At 41.9% G+C, this 16,659-nt stretch overlaps 13 protein-coding genes and 24 non-coding genes across 37 annotated transcripts, besides 1 other annotated feature; 9 read left to right on the top strand and 28 right to left on the bottom strand. All coding sequences in view use genetic code 2, as the record gives it.

The window, feature by feature from the left end:
* Window positions 1-1,225: 1,225 nt before the first annotated feature.
* KEG60_t22 lies at window positions 1,226-1,291 on the top strand. Its single transcript has one exon. It is a non-coding gene; the product is annotated as a tRNA-Pro (tRNA).
* KEG60_t21 lies at window positions 1,291-1,359 on the bottom strand. Its single transcript has one exon. It is a non-coding gene; the product is annotated as a tRNA-Thr (tRNA).
* CYTB (cytochrome b) lies at window positions 1,360-2,499 on the bottom strand. Its single transcript has one exon. The coding sequence runs from the start codon at window positions 2,497-2,499 to the stop codon at window positions 1,360-1,362; it is 1,140 nt and encodes a 379-aa protein (YP_001315071.1).
* Window positions 2,500-2,503: 4 nt separating this feature from the next.
* Window positions 2,504-2,572, top strand: KEG60_t20. Its single transcript has one exon. It is a non-coding gene; the product is annotated as a tRNA-Glu (tRNA).
* Window position 2,573: 1 nt separating this feature from the next.
* On the top strand, window positions 2,574-3,101 carry ND6 (NADH dehydrogenase subunit 6). Its single transcript has one exon. It carries the CDS (start codon window positions 2,574-2,576, stop codon window positions 3,099-3,101), a length of 528 nt encoding a protein of 175 aa, YP_001315070.2.
* Window positions 3,085-4,905, bottom strand: ND5 (NADH dehydrogenase subunit 5). The gene has a single exon. The coding sequence runs from the start codon at window positions 4,903-4,905 to the stop codon at window positions 3,085-3,087; it is 1,821 nt and encodes a 606-aa protein (YP_001315069.1).
* Window positions 4,906-4,975, bottom strand: KEG60_t19. The gene has a single exon. It is a non-coding gene; the product is annotated as a tRNA-Leu (tRNA).
* Window position 4,976: 1 nt separating this feature from the next.
* KEG60_t18 lies at window positions 4,977-5,035 on the bottom strand. Its single transcript has one exon. It is a non-coding gene; the product is annotated as a tRNA-Ser (tRNA).
* On the bottom strand, window positions 5,036-5,105 carry KEG60_t17. The gene has a single exon. It is a non-coding gene; the product is annotated as a tRNA-His (tRNA).
* ND4 (NADH dehydrogenase subunit 4) lies at window positions 5,105-6,482 on the bottom strand. The gene has a single exon. A coding segment is annotated over exon 1 (1,378 nt).
* ND4L (NADH dehydrogenase subunit 4L) lies at window positions 6,476-6,772 on the bottom strand. The gene has a single exon. The coding sequence runs from the start codon at window positions 6,770-6,772 to the stop codon at window positions 6,476-6,478; it is 297 nt and encodes a 98-aa protein (YP_001315067.1).
* KEG60_t16 lies at window positions 6,773-6,840 on the bottom strand. The gene has a single exon. It is a non-coding gene; the product is annotated as a tRNA-Arg (tRNA).
* A 1-nt stretch (window position 6,841) lies between these two features.
* Window positions 6,842-7,190, bottom strand: ND3 (NADH dehydrogenase subunit 3). The gene has a single exon. A coding segment is annotated over exon 1 (349 nt).
* On the bottom strand, window positions 7,188-7,257 carry KEG60_t15. The gene has a single exon. It is a non-coding gene; the product is annotated as a tRNA-Gly (tRNA).
* On the bottom strand, window positions 7,258-8,041 carry COX3 (cytochrome c oxidase subunit III). The gene has a single exon. A coding segment is annotated over exon 1 (784 nt).
* On the bottom strand, window positions 8,041-8,721 carry ATP6 (ATP synthase F0 subunit 6). The gene has a single exon. The coding sequence runs from the start codon at window positions 8,719-8,721 to the stop codon at window positions 8,041-8,043; it is 681 nt and encodes a 226-aa protein (YP_001315064.2).
* On the bottom strand, window positions 8,679-8,882 carry ATP8 (ATP synthase F0 subunit 8). Its single transcript has one exon. It carries the CDS (start codon window positions 8,880-8,882, stop codon window positions 8,679-8,681), a length of 204 nt encoding a protein of 67 aa, YP_001315063.1.
* A 1-nt stretch (window position 8,883) lies between these two features.
* On the bottom strand, window positions 8,884-8,950 carry KEG60_t14. Its single transcript has one exon. It is a non-coding gene; the product is annotated as a tRNA-Lys (tRNA).
* Window positions 8,951-8,953: 3 nt separating this feature from the next.
* On the bottom strand, window positions 8,954-9,637 carry COX2 (cytochrome c oxidase subunit II). The gene has a single exon. The coding sequence runs from the start codon at window positions 9,635-9,637 to the stop codon at window positions 8,954-8,956; it is 684 nt and encodes a 227-aa protein (YP_001315062.2).
* Window position 9,638: 1 nt separating this feature from the next.
* Window positions 9,639-9,705, bottom strand: KEG60_t13. The gene has a single exon. It is a non-coding gene; the product is annotated as a tRNA-Asp (tRNA).
* Window positions 9,706-9,708: 3 nt separating this feature from the next.
* KEG60_t12 lies at window positions 9,709-9,779 on the top strand. Its single transcript has one exon. It is a non-coding gene; the product is annotated as a tRNA-Ser (tRNA).
* A 1-nt stretch (window position 9,780) lies between these two features.
* COX1 (cytochrome c oxidase subunit I) lies at window positions 9,781-11,325 on the bottom strand. The gene has a single exon. It carries the CDS (start codon window positions 11,323-11,325, stop codon window positions 9,781-9,783), a length of 1,545 nt encoding a protein of 514 aa, YP_001315061.1.
* Window position 11,326: 1 nt separating this feature from the next.
* KEG60_t11 lies at window positions 11,327-11,393 on the top strand. The gene has a single exon. It is a non-coding gene; the product is annotated as a tRNA-Tyr (tRNA).
* On the top strand, window positions 11,394-11,460 carry KEG60_t10. Its single transcript has one exon. It is a non-coding gene; the product is annotated as a tRNA-Cys (tRNA).
* Window positions 11,450-11,497: an origin of replication (L-strand replication).
* KEG60_t09 lies at window positions 11,494-11,566 on the top strand. Its single transcript has one exon. It is a non-coding gene; the product is annotated as a tRNA-Asn (tRNA).
* Window position 11,567: 1 nt separating this feature from the next.
* On the top strand, window positions 11,568-11,636 carry KEG60_t08. The gene has a single exon. It is a non-coding gene; the product is annotated as a tRNA-Ala (tRNA).
* A 5-nt stretch (window positions 11,637-11,641) lies between these two features.
* On the bottom strand, window positions 11,642-11,709 carry KEG60_t07. Its single transcript has one exon. It is a non-coding gene; the product is annotated as a tRNA-Trp (tRNA).
* ND2 (NADH dehydrogenase subunit 2) lies at window positions 11,710-12,751 on the bottom strand. Its single transcript has one exon. A coding segment is annotated over exon 1 (1,042 nt).
* On the bottom strand, window positions 12,752-12,820 carry KEG60_t06. Its single transcript has one exon. It is a non-coding gene; the product is annotated as a tRNA-Met (tRNA).
* A 1-nt stretch (window position 12,821) lies between these two features.
* KEG60_t05 lies at window positions 12,822-12,894 on the top strand. Its single transcript has one exon. It is a non-coding gene; the product is annotated as a tRNA-Gln (tRNA).
* Window positions 12,892-12,960, bottom strand: KEG60_t04. Its single transcript has one exon. It is a non-coding gene; the product is annotated as a tRNA-Ile (tRNA).
* ND1 (NADH dehydrogenase subunit 1) lies at window positions 12,961-13,916 on the bottom strand. The gene has a single exon. A coding segment is annotated over exon 1 (956 nt).
* A 3-nt stretch (window positions 13,917-13,919) lies between these two features.
* KEG60_t03 lies at window positions 13,920-13,994 on the bottom strand. Its single transcript has one exon. It is a non-coding gene; the product is annotated as a tRNA-Leu (tRNA).
* On the bottom strand, window positions 13,995-15,559 carry KEG60_r01. The gene has a single exon. It is a non-coding gene; the product is annotated as a l-rRNA (ribosomal RNA).
* On the bottom strand, window positions 15,560-15,625 carry KEG60_t02. The gene has a single exon. It is a non-coding gene; the product is annotated as a tRNA-Val (tRNA).
* On the bottom strand, window positions 15,625-16,592 carry KEG60_r02. The gene has a single exon. It is a non-coding gene; the product is annotated as a s-rRNA (ribosomal RNA).
* On the bottom strand, window positions 16,593-16,659 carry KEG60_t01. The gene has a single exon. It is a non-coding gene; the product is annotated as a tRNA-Phe (tRNA).

Below are 16,659 nucleotides of genomic sequence, written 5' to 3'. Positions count from 1 at the left end.
TAGTTGTATATTGACTCAAGGCCTCCGTAAAAATCGCTGTCAAATTCTGTTTCAAAAGTTTTGGCGGATCTAGGGAGATAGCTGTCTATATATTTTGAATATATGAGAGTAACACATTGGTATGATATGGCCGTGTGGCTACTTGAGAGATTGGGCCTATGGGTGCAGGCTTGTCCGGGTTCTATTAGCTTATGTGCTATGTCCTGTTTTTGGGGTTTGGCAGGACTGTCTGGTGTATAAGGTGGAGCTCGTGGGGGGTAAGGGGGGTTTGTCTAAGCAAGCTAAATACTTGCTGAATGCGTGCGTGTGTACGTGTACGTGTACGTGTACGTGTACGTGTACGTGTACGTGTACGTGTACGTGTACGTGTACGTGTACGTGTACGTGTACGTGTACGTACGTGTGCGTGTACGTGTACGTGTACGTGTACGTGTACGTGTACGTGTACGTGTACGTGTACGTGTACGTGTACGTACGTGTGCGTGTACGTGTACGTGTACGTGTACGTGTACGTACGTGTACGTGTACGTGTACGTGTACGTGTACGGGTGCGGGTGCGGGTACGTGGGTATGTGGGTATGTGTTGTAGTTATGTCCTGCGACCATTGACTGAATAACACCTTATGGTTGTATGATGCGGGTAAATAATATTCATTAAAGTCCAGCTTCAATTGATTTGACTGCGACGGGGCCTCAGACGGCCATAGCGGAGTCCTTGCAAGTTCCCCCCCCGAAATTATAAAAGTACCAAATGCATGACACCACAGTTATGCCGCGATCATGGGCTGATTAGTTACTAATCCATCGAGATGTCTTATTTAAGAGGAAAGTGTGGGCGATTTTAGGTGAGATGGTCCTGAAGTAAGAACCAGATGCCTGGTAAAGTTCCGGTTTAGAAACCCCCACAATGGATGGGCCCGGAGCGAGAAGAGGGATCCCTGCTGAGCGGGTTGATGATTTCACGCGGCCTGGTGATTAAGCTCGTGATCTAGTGGTTATGATATGCGTATTGACTGGAAATGATTTGACATAATGTGCTATGCACGAACAAGGATAAGATGTACATGCTTATATGCATGGGGCAAACAAATTTATGCACGATGTACATATAGCACGCAACGCGTGCTGTGACATGTCAGTATTGAAGTTTCATGCACGTTGGGCATGTTATCTGGTTTTTAGTACTGTAATAATACTCAAGGGCTACCGCCGTTTTGGCGGGGGTCAGGGGGTAGTTTAATGAGAATTCCAGCTTTGGGTGCTGGTGGTGGGGCTTTGGCCTCTTCCCTGAGTCTTAGGGAGAGTGTGGCTCTCCTTTTATGGTTTACAAGACCAGCGTAATCAGTATACTACAAAGACTCTTCATTTTAGGATACGGTTTTCAATGATTCCTGCCACAGGCATGAGAATCAGGATTAGGGAGAAGTACAGGATAGATGCCACTTGGCCGATTATGATGAACGGAGGTTCTACCGGCTGTCCTCCGATTCATGTTAGGGTTAGTAGATCGGCTACTAGCACTCAAAATAGGCATTGGCTAATAGGACGGAATATTATGCTTCGTTGTTTTGATGTGTGCAGTATGGGGATAAGTGCTAGGATTAGGATGGAGAGAATTAGGGCTAACACGCCTCCCAGTTTGTTGGGGATGGATCGTAGGATAGCGTATGCGAATAAGAAATATCATTCCGGCTTAATGTGTGGTGGTGTATTGAGGGGGTTAGCGGGAGTATAGTTGTCAGGATCTCCTAATAAGTCTGGTGAGAACAGTACGAGAATAAGGAGAATTAATATTAGTAGCAGTGCTCCTAGGATGTCTTTAATTGTGTAGTAGGGGTGGAATGGGATTTTGTCTATGTCTGAGGAGATTCCTGTCGGGTTATTAGAGCCTGTTTCGTGTAGGAATAATAGGTGTACGGCTACTAGGGCCGTGATAATAAATGGCAGGATGAAGTGGAAGGCAAAGAATCGTGTGAGGGTGGCTTTGTCTACGGAGAAGCCACCTCAAATTCATTCTACTAGTGTTGTGCCGATATAGGGAATTGCTGAGAGTAGGTTGGTAATTACTGTTGCTCCCCAGAATGATATCTGTCCTCATGGGAGGACATAGCCCATGAAAGCTGTTGCTATTACCGTAAATAGTAAAATAATTCCAACGTTTCAAGTTTCTAAAAAGGTATATGAGCCGTAATAAAGCCCACGACCTACGTGAATATACAAGCAAATGAAGAACATGGAAGCTCCGTTGGCATGTAGGTATCGAATAATTCAGCCGTAATTGACATCTCGGCAGATGTGTGCGACTGAAAAAAAGGCTGTTGTTGTGTCGGATGTGTAATGCATTGCTAGGAATAGCCCTGTTAGGATTTGCATAATCAAGCAGACTCCTAGTAGAGAGCCAAAATTTCATCATGATGAGATATTGGAGGGGGCTGGAAGGTCAATGAACGCGTCATTTATAATTTTTAAAAGTGGGTGTGATTTTCGGATGTTTGTCATTGGGGTTCTTATAGTTGAACTACAACGATGATTTTTCATGTCATTGGTCATGGTTTGAGTCCATGTAGGAATATATGATGACGTACGCTGTGTTTATTTTAAGTATTATTTTCGTTATTGGTTTTGTTAGTTTTTCTTCTAAGCCTTCTCCTATTTATGGGGGATTGGGGCTAATCGTAAGTGGTGGGGTTGGTTGTATGATTGTGCTTAACTTTGGGGGGTCTTTCTTGGGTTTGATGGTGTTTTTGATTTATCTGGGGGGAATAATGGTAGTTTTTGGATACACTACGGCAATAGCTACGGAGCAGTATCCGGAGGTTTGAGTGTCTAACAAAACGGTGTTAGGGGCTTTTATTTTTGGTTTAGTGGTGGAGATCTCTATAGTTGTTTGTGTGTTGGAGGGGGAGGAAGTAGATTTTATCTTCAAATTTAATGGACTGGGGGATTGAGTAATTTATGATACTGGGGATTCTGGATTTTTTAGTGAGGAGGCAATGGGAATTGCTGCTTTGTATAGTTATGGTACTTGACTGGTGATTATTACTGGGTGATCCTTATTTATTGGGGTGGTAGTTATCATAGAGGTTACGCGGGGTAATTAAATAAAATGGCAATTAGGGTTAGAGTAACGAGGAATGAGAGGAAGTAGAGTTTGATAAGTCCTTTCTGGTCTGATACTAGCATGGAAGCCTTTACTTGAATTAAGGCAATGGTCTTTGGTAGGGCGGCCTCCAGTCAAAGTAGGTCTAGTAACATGGATGCCGATTTTTGGCTTATAAGTAGGCTTAAGTAGGGAACTAGGCGGTGTATAATAGTGGGAAAGAAGCCTAATGAGTTGGAGAATTTAAATGTTTTTGAGGGTCGGGTGTGTTTTAGGTTTTGGGTCATGGTATTAATTTCTATGGCTAATATAAACCCTAGAATTGTTACTGCAAGGGCGGTAAGTTTTAGGTGGAGTGGTATTGTTATTTGGGGGAGTGTTATAGGGGGGATGTTGTAGGAAATGAGGAATCCGGCAAAGATGCTTCCGACAAGGAGCCGTTTGATGGAGTTAATAAGGAGGGGGTTGTTTTCGTTAATTAAAATTAATGGGGGAAAACGAGGTTGATTTAGGAGGGCGTAGAAAATAATGCGTGTGCTGTAAACAGCTGTGAGGGATGTAGCGATTAGAGTAATGAAGAGGGCTCAGGCGTTGGTGTATGACGTGTTGGCAGTTTCAATGATTATGTCTTTAGAGTAGAATCCTGTAAGGAAGGGGATTCCGGTTAGGGCTAGGCTCCCAACAATAAGGGCTGTGGTAGTAAAGGGCATAGTCTTGAAGAGGCCTCCTATTTTTCGGATATCTTGCTCATCGTTTAGGCTGTGAATGATAGAGCCCGAGCATATAAATAATATAGCTTTGAAGAAGGCGTGGGTACAGATGTGTAGGAAGGCCAGGTGAGGTTGGTTGATGCCAATTGTTACTATTATAAGGCCCAGCTGGCTTGAAGTAGAAAAGGCTACAATTTTTTTGATATCGTTTTGTGTTAAGGCGCAAAGGGCTGTAAACAATGTAGTAATTGCGCCCAAGCATAGAGTTAAGGTTTGAGCTGTTTTGTTGTTTTCTATTAAGGGATAAAATCGGATAAGTAAGAATACTCCTGCTACGACTATTGTGCTTGAGTGCAGTAAGGCGGATACGGGTGTAGGACCTTCTATTGCGGAGGGTAGCCAGGGGTGTAGTCCAAATTGAGCGGACTTTCCGGCTGCGGCCAGGAGAAGGCCTATCAGGGGTGCGGTGGGGCAGTTTTGTGTTAGGGCAAAAATCTGTTGGAGTTCTCATGCGTTTAGGTTAGAGAGAAATCAGGCTATGGATGCTACGAATCCAATGTCTCCAATGCGGTTATATAGGATTGCCTGCAGGGCCGCTGTGTTTGCGTCTGTCCGGCCGTATCATCAGCCAATCAATAAGAAAGACATGATTCCTACTCCCTCCCAACCAATGAATAGTTGGAATAGGTTATTAGCGGTGACAAGAATTAATATTGTGATGAGAAATAAGAGAAGGTACTTGAAGAATTTATTAATGTTTGGGTCGGAGTGTATATATCACATTGAAAATTCTACAATGGACCATGTTACAAATAATGCGATAGGCATGAATATTATTGAGAAGTAATCTATTTTAAAGCTAAGTGAGATTTTTAGTGTATGAACTGTTATTCAGTGTCAGTTTGAGATGACTATCTCTTGGTTCGAATGGATGAATATTATGGTTGGGACCAGGCTCACGGCAAAGCTACATGCAATAATGTTTTTTACATATATAGGGTATTGATTGTTGTTGTAGGTGTTGGAGGCCGTTATAAGGATTGGTAGTGTGAGCATGAATAGTGTAAGTAGTGTAAAGGTTGCGAATATGTTTATTACTTTTATTTGGAGTTGCACCAATTTTTTGGCTCCTAAGGCCAACGGATTACTTCTATCCTTTAAAAGTTTGAAAAAGCCACATTGTTAGGTGTGGTAGCATGAATTAGCAGTTCTTGCACGCTTTTTCGGTAAATAAAGAGGTTTGATCTCTTATTACTAGATTCACAATCTAGTGTTCTTTTTAAACTATATTTACAGTAGGTAAGTCCTATAATGATTTTAGGGTTGAGTGATAATATTAGTAGGGGTAACATGTGTAGGGCTATGAGGGAATTTTCTCGTGTATAAGTAGGCTTAATGTTGTTGATATGGTGAGTGTGTTTGCCTCGTTGTGTCATGATAAGCATATACAGTGAGTAAAGGGCCGTAATTATCATATTGGCTCCTATTAGGATGATTGTAATGTTGGATCAGGAGAATGCTGATATAACTACAAATAATTCTCCAAGTAGATTAATCGTCGGGGGCAGGGCTAGGTTAGCAAGGCTTGCTAGTAGCCATCATATCGCTATTAGGGGGAGGAGTGTTTGCAGGCCTCGTGCCAGGATCATTGTCCGGCTGTGGGTGCGCTCATAGTTTGTGTTAGCTAAACAGAAGAGTATAGAGGATGTAAGTCCATGGGCAACTATAAGGGTCGTAGCTCCTATGTAACTTCAGGGAGTTTGAATTAAAATGGCTACAATAACCAGGGCTATGTGACTAACTGAGGAATATGCAATAAGTGCCTTTAGATCAGTCTGGCGTAAGCAAATGGAGCTAGTTATAATTATGCCCCAGAGGGATAGTATTAGAAATGGGTACGCTATATATTCTGTTAGGGGATTTAGTATAGTTGTGAGTCGGAGTATTCCATAGCCCCCTAGTTTAAGCAGTACTGCAGCTAGGACTATAGAGCCCGCAATTGGGGCTTCCACGTGGGCCTTGGGTAGTCAGAGGTGTAGGCCGTATAGGGGTATTTTTACCATGAAGGCCATTATGCACGCTAGTCATAGGAGTGCGTTGGATCAAGAGTCTATTAAGGGTTGGTTTCAGTACTGCATAATCAAGAAGTTTAGGGAGCCTGTTGTGTTTTGGATATATACAAGTGCGACTAAGAGGGGTAGAGACCCTGATAGTGTATAAAATAGGAAGTAGGAGCCCGCGTTGAGTCGCTCTGCCTGGCTGCCTCATCGGGTAATGATAATTAAAGTAGGAACCAGGGTCGCTTCAAATAATACGTAGAATATAATAAGTTCTGATGCGGTAAATGTCATAATTAGGAGAACTTGTAATAGGATTAGTATTGTGATATATACTTTTTTTCGTGTGAGGGGCTCTTTGGAGAGGTGAGATTGGCTGGCGATGAGTATCAGGGGCAGTAGTCATGTCGTTAGGACTAGCAAGGGTGCCGATAGAGAATCTGAGAAAAATAGGAGAGAAAAGTTGGTGCTGTTGTCGCTATACTGATTAAGCGTGGAGAGGCTAATTAGGCTGATCAGCAGGCTGTATACTGTAGGGTTAATTCAGATTATGTTATTTTTTGACAGCCAGGTTAAGGGCATTAGTATAATTGAAGGAAAGATAATTTTTAACATTGTAGGAGATTGAGGTTTTGTACATAATCTGTGCCATATGTATTGGAGACCATTACTAGTAGGGCTAGGCCTAATGCGGCTTCACATGCTGCGAACACTAGAAGAATGATAGGCATAACGCTGGCTAAAGTAAAGTGATTATTTAGGATTATTAGGGATGCCATTACGAAAAGAGAAAGTATCATGCCTTCCAGGCAGAGTAGGGAAGACATTAGGTGGGATCGATATATCAGAAGACCGGCAAGGGACATAGTGAATGCTAGGATAATATTTATATACACTATGGACATTTGGTAGTTATGAAGTTAATCATAATCTAATGAGTCGAAATCATTAATTTTGTTTAAACTAACTACCATACTCAGTTCATTCTAGTCCCCCTTGGGTTCATTCGTAGGCGAGGCTAGCTGCCAGTAGTAAAATGAGAAGAAGTGCTATGGTTAATATGATATATAGGTAGTTCGTTTGGGTTGCTCAAGGTAAGGGCAAGAGGAGGGCAATTTCCAGGTCAAATAGGAGGAATGTAATGGCAATCAAGAAAAATTTTATGGAAAAGGGTAAACGGGCGGAGCCTATGGGGTCGAAGCCACATTCGTAAGGGCCCGTCTTTTCTGCATAAATATATAGTTGGGGGAGTCAGAATGCAATTAGTACAAGAAGGGATGCTAAGGCAGTATTTGTAAATAAGGCCAGTATAAGATTAATTATCCTTTTTCGGGGGCTATCCGAAGCTAACTGATTGGAAGTCAGTTGTACTAATTGATACTAAAAGGACATGAACCTCATCAATAGATAGAGACATAGAGGAACAGCCAGACGACATCTACGAAATGTCAATATCAGGCGGCAGCTTCAAATCCGAAATGGTGACTAGATGTGAAGTGGAATTTCAATTGTCGTAGAAAGCACACTGTTAGGAAAGTGGAGCCAATAATAACATGTAGTCCGTGGAATCCGGTAGCTACAAAGAAGGTAGACCCATAAACACCGTCCGAGATTGTGAAGGGTGCTTCGTAATATTCTGATGCCTGGAGTAGCGTGAAATATAGTCCTAGGGCAATCGTAATAAATAGGGCTTGGAGTATATGGGCACGGTTGCCTTCCATCAGGCTGTGATGGGCCCAGGTGATTGAGACTCCGGAGGCTAATAGGACTGAGGTGTTGAGAAGAGGAACTTCTAGCGGGTTTAAGGGGTGGATGCCGGTAGGAGGTCAGCATCCTCCCAGTTCGGGAGTGGGGGCTAGGCTTGAGTGATAAAAGGCTCAGAAAAATCCGGTAAAAAATAAAACCTCCGACACAATAAATAGGATTATTCCGTATCGCAAGCCTTTTTGGACGGCAGGCGTGTGATGCCCTTGGAATGTGCTTTCTCGGACAACGTCTCGTCACCATTGATATATAGTCAGTATATTTGTAACTAGACCTAGTAGTAGCAGGACACTTGAATTGAAGTGGAATCATATAGTCAGGCCTGACGTTATTAGGAGGGCGGATAAGGCCCCAGTGAGGGGCCAAGGGCTAGGATTCACTATGTGATATGCGTGAGTCTGGTGGGTCATTAGGTATTGTCATGTAAGTATAGGCTTACTAATAGGGTGAACACATAGGCTTGGATTATAGCCACGGCAAATTCAAGGATCGTGAGTAAAATTAGGACAATAAATGTAATAAGGGCTGTTGGTGTATTAATGCTTATTAGTGCCAAAGTGGCTCCCCCAATTAAGTGTATTAATAGGTGGCCTGCTGTGATATTGGCTGTTAGTCGAACGGCCAGGGCCACGGGTTGAATGAATAGGCTAATAGTCTCGATGATTACTAGTATTGGGATTAGAGGTGTAGGTGTTCCCTGGGGGAGGAAATGTGCTAGTGATGCCTTTGTTTTATTGCGAAAACCAGTGACCACTGTTCCGGCTCATAAAGGAATTGCTATTCCTAGATTTATCGATAGTTGTGTGGTAGGGGTAAATGAATGTGGGAGGAGTCCTAGGAGATTGGTAGTCCCGATAAACATGATTAGAGATATTAGCATCAAGGATCAGGTTTGTCCCTTGTGGTTGTGGATAGTCATCATTTGTTTAGATGTGAGTCGGATTAATCAATATTGTAGAGAGATTAGACGGTTGTTAATTAGTCGAAATGGGGCCGGGAATAGTATGCTTGGGAACATAATAATGAGGATTACAATAGGAAGTCCTATTACTGTTGGGGTAATGAAAGAGGCAAATAAATTTTCGTTCATTTTGTTTCTCAAGGGGTCTTTTGTTTGCGTGTTTTATTGGATTTAGGGCTGGGGGCTGAGAGGTATATATGCTTGGAAATTTTTAGCTGAAATAGTACAAAGAGGGTTATAAGTATAGATAGAATGGTAATAAATCATGTTGATGTATCCAGCTGTGGCATGTCACTAAGGAGGGATCATGGCTCTCGTTCTTTAACTTAAAAGGTTAACGCTGGCTAGCTTCTTAGTGAGCTTATAATATAGAGGCAGATCACTCCTCAAAGTATTTTAGTGGTACTATCTCAAGGACAATGGGCATAAAGCTATGGTTTGAGCCACAAATTTCTGAACATTGACCATAGAAGAGTCCAGGTCGTGTTGACATCAGTGTAATTTGATTTAGGCGCCCGGGGACCGCGTCTGTTTTCAATCCTAGAGAGGGGACTGCTCACGAGTGTAGTACGTCTTCGGAGGTGACCAGTATCCGAATGGTTATTTCTATTGGCAGGACGACCCGATTATCTACTTCAAGCAGTCGTAGCTCACCTGGTTTTAGGTCTGACGTTGGGATTATATAGGAGTCAAAACTAAGGGTTTCGTAGTCTGTATACTCGTAGCTTCAATATCATTGATGACCAATCGTTTTGACGGTTAAGACCGGATTATTAATCTCGTCTATTATATAAAGGATTCGTAGTGACGGAAGGGCAATTGTAATTAAAATAATGGCAGGCAGGATGGTTCAGATCGTCTCGACTTCTTGTGCGTCTATAGTACTTGTGTGTGTTAATTTAGTTGTTAGCATTAGAGTAATGATATACAAAACCAGAGAGCTAATTAAAAATACAATTATTAAGGTATGATCATGAAAATATAGTAACTCTTCTATAATGGGGGAGGTAGCGTCTTGGAAGCCTAGTTGAAAAGGATACGGCATAGAGATATACAGGGGTTTCACCTGTAATTTAGCCTTGACAAGGCTATGTAAATTTTACTAATATCTCTAGATCGAGAAAGTTATAGTGGCTATAGGGTTGGCTTGAAACCAATTAAAGAGGGTTCGATTCCTTCCTTTCTTATCTATTTTAGGTTAATATAGGTCGGTTCTTCAAAGGTATGGTAGGGTGGAGGACATCCGTGCAGTCACTCTAGATTGGTGGCCGTTAGCTCTACGGTTGTGACCTCCCGTTTTGACGCGAAGGCTTCTCACACAATAAACACTATCAGCACGACTGCCGTTAAGGAAATAAAAGAGCCCACGGATGAAATAGTGTTTCATGTAGTATAGGCATCGGGATAGTCAGAGTAGCGTCGAGGCATTCCGGAGAGACCTAGAAAATGTTGCGGGAAGAAAGTTAGGTTTACCCCTACAAATATAATTGCGAATTGAATTTTTGCTCATGTATCGTCAATCGTGTATCCGGAGAACAGAGGGAATCAATGCATAAAGCCCCCTATGATAGCGAAGACTGCCCCTATTGACAAGACATAGTGGAAGTGGGCAACTACATAATAAGTATCGTGAAGGACAATGTCTAGTGATGAATTAGCTAGAACAATTCCTGTTAGACCTCCTACGGTGAATAAGAAAATAAAGCCAAGGGCTCACAGTATGGCAGGGGATCATTTGATGTTGCCTCCATGGAGTGTTGCCAATCAGCTAAATACTTTTACTCCCGTTGGAATAGCAATAATTATTGTGGCAGATGTGAAATAAGCACGTGTGTCTACGTCCATGCCTACTGTAAATATATGGTGGGCTCATACAATGAAGCCTAGGAAGCCGATAGACATTATAGCCCAGACTATTCCCATATAACCAAAGGGCTCCTTTTTTCCAGAGTAATAAGTGACAATGTGAGAAATTATTCCAAAGCCAGGTAAGATTAGGATGTAAACCTCTGGGTGACCGAAGAATCAAAATAGGTGTTGGTAAAGGATGGGATCCCCTCCTCCTGCAGGATCAAAGAAAGTCGTATTTAGGTTACGATCTGTTAATAGTATTGTGATTCCGGCAGCCAGTACCGGAAGGGAGAGTAGTAAGAGAACGGCAGTGATTAGAACGGATCAGACAAATAGAGGGGTTTGGTATTGGGATATAGCAGGTGGTTTTATATTGATAATAGTGGTAATAAAGTTAATAGCCCCTAGAATTGAAGATACTCCCGCTAAATGCAGGGAGAAAATAGTTAAATCGACGGAGGCGCCTGCGTGTGCCAGGTTTCCGGCTAGGGGAGGGTAAACGGTTCAGCCTGTACCTGCTCCTGCTTCAACTATAGATGATGCTAGTAGTAGCAAGAATGAGGGAGGCAGCAGTCAGAAGCTCATATTATTCATGCGGGGGAACGCCATATCCGGGGCTCCAATTATTAGGGGGACCAGTCAGTTCCCGAAGCCTCCAATCATGATTGGCATTACCATAAAGAAGATCATGACGAAAGCATGAGCTGTTACAACTACGTTATAGATTTGGTCGTCTCCAAGCAACGTCCCGGGCTGTCCCAATTCAGCGCGAATTAATAAGCTTAGTCCTATTCCTACTATTCCAGCCCAAGCTCCAAATAATAGGTAGAGAGTTCCAATATCTTTGTGGTTGGTTGAGAATAATCAGCGAGTAATGAACATAGGTAAGATGGCCGAGTAGGCATTAGACTGTAAATCTAAAGACAGAGGTGAGAGCCCTCTTCTTACCAAGCCTTGTGGTGTAAAACATATTGAATTGCAAATTCAAAGAAGCAGCTTCAAACTCTGCCGGGGCTTCTCCCGCCTTTTTTTTTCTCGCGGCGGGAGAAGTAGATTGAAGCCAGTTGACTAGGGTATTTAGCTGTTAACTAAAATTTCGTGGGATAAAGGCCCATCAATCTAGTAAGGGCTTAGCTTAATTAAAGCAGTTGGTTTGCATTCAATTGATGTAGGATAGAGTCTTGCAGTCCTTATTAAACAGGAATTAAGTATTGTGTACTTACTTAGAGCTTTGAAGGCTCTTGGTCTGATTTAGCCTAAATTCCTAATATAGTACTGATAGTATTGGGGTTAGGGGTAGAATTATGGTGGATAGAACAATTATGATTGGTAAGGATGTCATTCGTTTCGTGCCCTCGAATTGTCATTTTATTTTTATGTTGTTAGATGATGGAAATATAGTGAGTGCCGTGGAGTATGCTAGTCGCATATAAAAATATAGGTTTAGTAATGCTATTATAGCTATTAGAGTGGGGAGAATAATGTTATCATTTTTTGTCAGCTCTTGGATGATTATTCATTTGGGTATAAATCCAGATAGTGGGGGGAGGCCTCCTATAGATATTATGACGGTGAGGACAATTATTGTAATGATGGGAGTCTTGTTTCAGGTGTGTGATAGGGAGAGAAGGGTTGTAGTGGAGTTGATTATGAATAGTATAAATATTGTGAGTGTTATTGTTAAATATATTAATAGGTATAGCATTGCTATAGTGGGGTTGTACACTATAATTGCAGTTATTCAGCCCATGTGACCAATTGATGAGTAGGCCATGATTTTTCGTAGTTGCGTTTGATTAAGTCCGCCTCAGCCTCCAACTATAATTGACAGTAAGGATATGGTTAACAGTATGTTTAGATTGATTGACGGGGCGATTTGGTATAGTACGGAGAGGGGGGCTAGTTTTTGTCATGTTAATAGGATTAGTCCTGATATCAGGGGGATTCCTTGTGTGACTTCTGGCACTCAGAAGTGAAATGGGGCTAGTCCTAGTTTTATGGTTAGGGCTGTGGTAATGATGATAGATGAGGTTTGGTTGAATATTTTTGTGGTGGTTCATTGTCCTGAGTATAGAAGATTAATAATTACTCCTAACATAAGTAGCATTGATGCGGTGGCTTGGGTTAGGAAATATTTGGTAGAAGCCTCAATGGATCGGGGGCTGAAGTTTTTTATTAGGATGGGGATGGTGGCGAGTATATTTATTTCGAAGCCGATTCAAATGAACAGTCAGTGAGAGCTAATTATAACAATTAAAGTTCCTGCTATAATTGTGAGTAGAATGATGCCGAGAATTAGAGGATTTATTAGTACGGGAAGGGTATAAACCAACATTTTCGGGGTATGGGCCCGATAGCTTATTTAGCTGACCTTACTATAGAATGTGGTGTAGCGTGGTAGCACGAAGAATTTTGAATTCTTAGGGGTAGGTTCAATTCCTACGGTTCTAGAAACAAGAGGGCTCAAACCTCTATTATTTACTCTATCAAAGTAACTCTTTTGTCAGACATATTTCTTATGTTTGAGGGGGAATTCCTGCTGTTGAAATGGGCAGCGACACGTGTCATATGCATAGGGCTAGGGTAAGGGGAAGAAAATTTTTTCATAGGAGGTGTATTAGCTGATCGTATCGGAATCGGGGATAGGATGCTCGAATTCATAGGAAAGTTGCGGTTAGTAGCAGTGTTTTGGCTACGAAATTGACTGTATATAGCTCCGGCATGTAGGGATTGTGAAAGGCTCCGAAGAAGAGGATAGTTGTGAAGGCATTTATCATGATGATATTGGCGTACTCTGCTATGAAAAATATAGCGAAGGGGCCTGCTGCATATTCTACGTTAAAGCCTGATACTAATTCAGATTCCCCTTCGGTGAGGTCAAAGGGGGCTCGGTTGGTTTCAGCTAGCGTGGAGATAAATCATATTATAGCCAGAGGTCAAGCAGGTACGATTATTCATATGTGTTCTTGTGTTGTGATAAGTGTTGATAGGGTAAAGGATCCATTTATTAGAAGCACGGAGAGTAAGATGATAGCCAATGTGACTTCATATGAGATGGTCTGGGCGACGGCCCGAAGGGCGCCGATTAATGCGTATTTTGAGTTGGAGGCTCAGCCGGATCATAGGATAGAGTAAACGGCTAGGCTAGATATTGCTAGTAAAAATAGCACGCCTAGGTTTATATTGATGAGGGGGTGTGGTATTGGGAGTGGAATTCATATGGTTAGGGCTAGGGTTAGGGCTAGAACGGGGGCGATAATGAACATAGTAACAGAGGAGGTGGCAGGTCGTAGCGGCTCTTTGGTGAATAATTTGATAGCATCTGCAATTGGTTGTAGCAGGCCATAGGGACCCACAACGTTAGGGCCCTTTCGGAGTTGCATGTAGCCTAGGATTTTTCGTTCGACAAGGGTGAGGAATGCTATTGCTAGGAGGATGGGGACGATAAGTGTGAGGGTATTTACTATGAACATACATATTAGGGAGAGGGGTTGAACCTCTGGGTCTAAAATCTTAAGTTTTATGCAATTACCGGTCTCTGCCACCCTAATAAGCCCTTGTCTAGGGCTGTATTTTTTTTGAACTAGGTAAGTTAAGATTATATCATTAGTTAGTTCTAAGGCGCTCCTTTAGAGTAGGCCTTATTTCTCTTGTCCTTTCGTACTGGGAGAAATTAATAATAGATAGAAACCGACCTGGATTACTCCGGTCTGAACTCAGATCACGTAGGACTTTAATCGTTGAACAAACGAACCTTTAATAGCGGCTGCACCATTGGGGTGTCCTGATCCAACATCGAGGTCGTAAACCCTATTGTCGATATGAACTCTTGAATAGGATTGCGCTGTTATCCCTAGGGTAACTTGTTCCGTTGATCAAATATTTTGGATCAATAAGTGACACTACATTTTGACTGGTAAGTCTAGATTTTAGTCACTCGGAGGTTTTTCTGTTCTCCGAGGTCACCCCAACCGAAATTGCTAACTCAGGTAGAAGATTATTATCCCTTGGCGGTTATTTATATTTTCTTTGAGTTAGTTAATTAAAGCTCCATAGGGTCTTCTCGTCTTATTTGTGTATCCCCGCCTCTGCACGGGGAGGTCAATTTCACTGATTGGAAGCAAGAGACAGTAGAACCCTCGTGTGGCCGTTCATACAAGTCCCTATTTAAAGAACAAATGATTATGCTACCTTTGCACGGTCAGGATACCGCGGCCGTTTAACTAATGTCACTGGGCAGGCAGTGCCTCTAATACTAGTAATGCTAGAGGTGATGTTTTTGGTAAACAGGCGGGGCTCGTGTTTGCCGAGTTCCTTTTGCTTCTTTTAATCTTTCCTTAATGCATCCCTGTGTCGGATTAACAGTGGATTTAATAAATTGTTTATCGGTGGGTTAAGTTTATTAAGTGTTAACTGTCAGTAGAGTATTCGTTGCTGACATAAGCTTATGCAAGGAGAAATATTTCTTGTTACTCATATTAACATTATTGCCTCTATAAATTAATAGATTAGTCCAGTATCGGATTAGGAGTTCCTTGTTAACTATTGGGATTAAGGTTTAGTTTGATGTTGAGCTTGAACGCTTTCTTAATTGATGGCTGCTTTTAAGCCTACTATGGTATTGGTTGTTTTTACTCTCTAAGGAAGGTTGTATCCTTAATCTAAAAAGCTGTACCCTTTTAGACTAGCTTTTAAAAATACAATAAAATTAGCAGTTTTTTAGGTATTTTTAAAGTTGAACTTATATTCATTTCCTGGACAACCAGCTATCACCAGGCTCGTTAGGCTTGTCACCTCTACTTGCAAATCTTCTCACTATTTTGCCACATAGACGAGTTCGCTCCGTAGGCTGTTCGCAAGTAGCTCGTCTGGTTTCGGGGTATTTAACTTAAGTTCTCTTTGCTAAAATTTTCTAGTTAAATCATTATGCAAAAGGTACAAGGGTTAATCTTTGCTTTTTATCACTTTTAGGTATTCTTTCATCGTTCCCTTACGGTACTCTCTCTATAGCGCCAGTAGTAAATTTCTATCTCCTATACTTTAGAAGAGTGAGTAAATGTTTTGTTTAACGGTTTTGAAATAGTTGAAATGTGGTATTTTCTGGGCTAGCTCTAGTTCAAAACGTTCATTTCCACGAAATCTCCTAAGTGTAAATTAGGTACTTTTTTTAAGCTACGTTTTGCTCATCCAAGCACACTTTCCAGTATGCTTACCTTGTTACGACTTGTCTCTTCTCATACGTTTTGCACTTATTTATATTTTCTTGCGGGCTCATTGGATTTGAAGAGGGTGACGGGCGGTGTGTGCGTGCTTCATGGCCTAGTTCAATCAAGCACTCTATTCTTGATTTACTACTAAATCCTCCTTGGGCCCTCAGTTTCATAGGGGCTTTCGTAAGGATTTTGAAGTTTTCTTAAGACAAGAAAATGTAGCCCATTTCTTCCCAGCCCATCGGTTACACCTTGACCTAACGTTTTTATGTTTGAATAGTTAAGCTTACTATTGATCCCTATAGGGGTTTGCTGGAGATGGCGGTATATAGACTGAATTAGCAAGGGTTGGTGAGGTTGATCGGGGTTTATCGATTATAGAACAGGCTCCTCTAGGGGGTATGAAGCACCGCCAAGTCCTTTGAGTTTTAAGCTGTTGCTAGTAGTACTCTGGCGAGTGATTTTGTTGTTGTAATCACCTAGGTTTAAGGCTAAGCATAGTGGGGTATCTAATCCCAGTTTGGACCTTAGCTGTCGTGTAGTAGATCGTATTAGGGTCACTTTCGTAGTTTATTTTTGCGTTGGTCATAGATTTTTACATCTTGGCCAAGACTTAACTCTATTTGATAGTCACTCATTAACACGCTTTACGCCGGATTTCCATTAATTCGGGCTAATCGTATGACCGCGGTGGCTGGCACGAAATTTACCGGCCCTGAATAATATAACTTAGTCAAACTTCCGTTTATAACTCAATTTTTGTTACTGCTGTGTCCCGTGGGGGTGTGGCTAAGCAAGGCGTCTTTAGCTACAGGTTTGTGTGCTTGATGCCTGCTCCTTTTGTTCTACTTGGAACTAGGGGGCACTCTCACTGGGATGCGGATACTTGCATGTATAATTTTATTAAAAACTAATAGAAAGGCTGGGATCAAACCTGTGTGTTCATGGGGCCAGGTGCCCATCCAGGCATTTTCAGCGCCTTGCTTTGAAGTTAAGCTACATTAAC

Source organism: Camelus bactrianus, mitochondrion (genome assembly GCF_048773025.1).
Source record: "Camelus bactrianus mitochondrion, complete genome".
Lineage (NCBI taxonomy): Eukaryota > Metazoa > Chordata > Mammalia > Artiodactyla > Camelidae > Camelus > Camelus bactrianus.
Note: the sequence above shows the minus strand (reverse complement) of the source record. Positions and strands in the feature narration are given on the sequence as shown.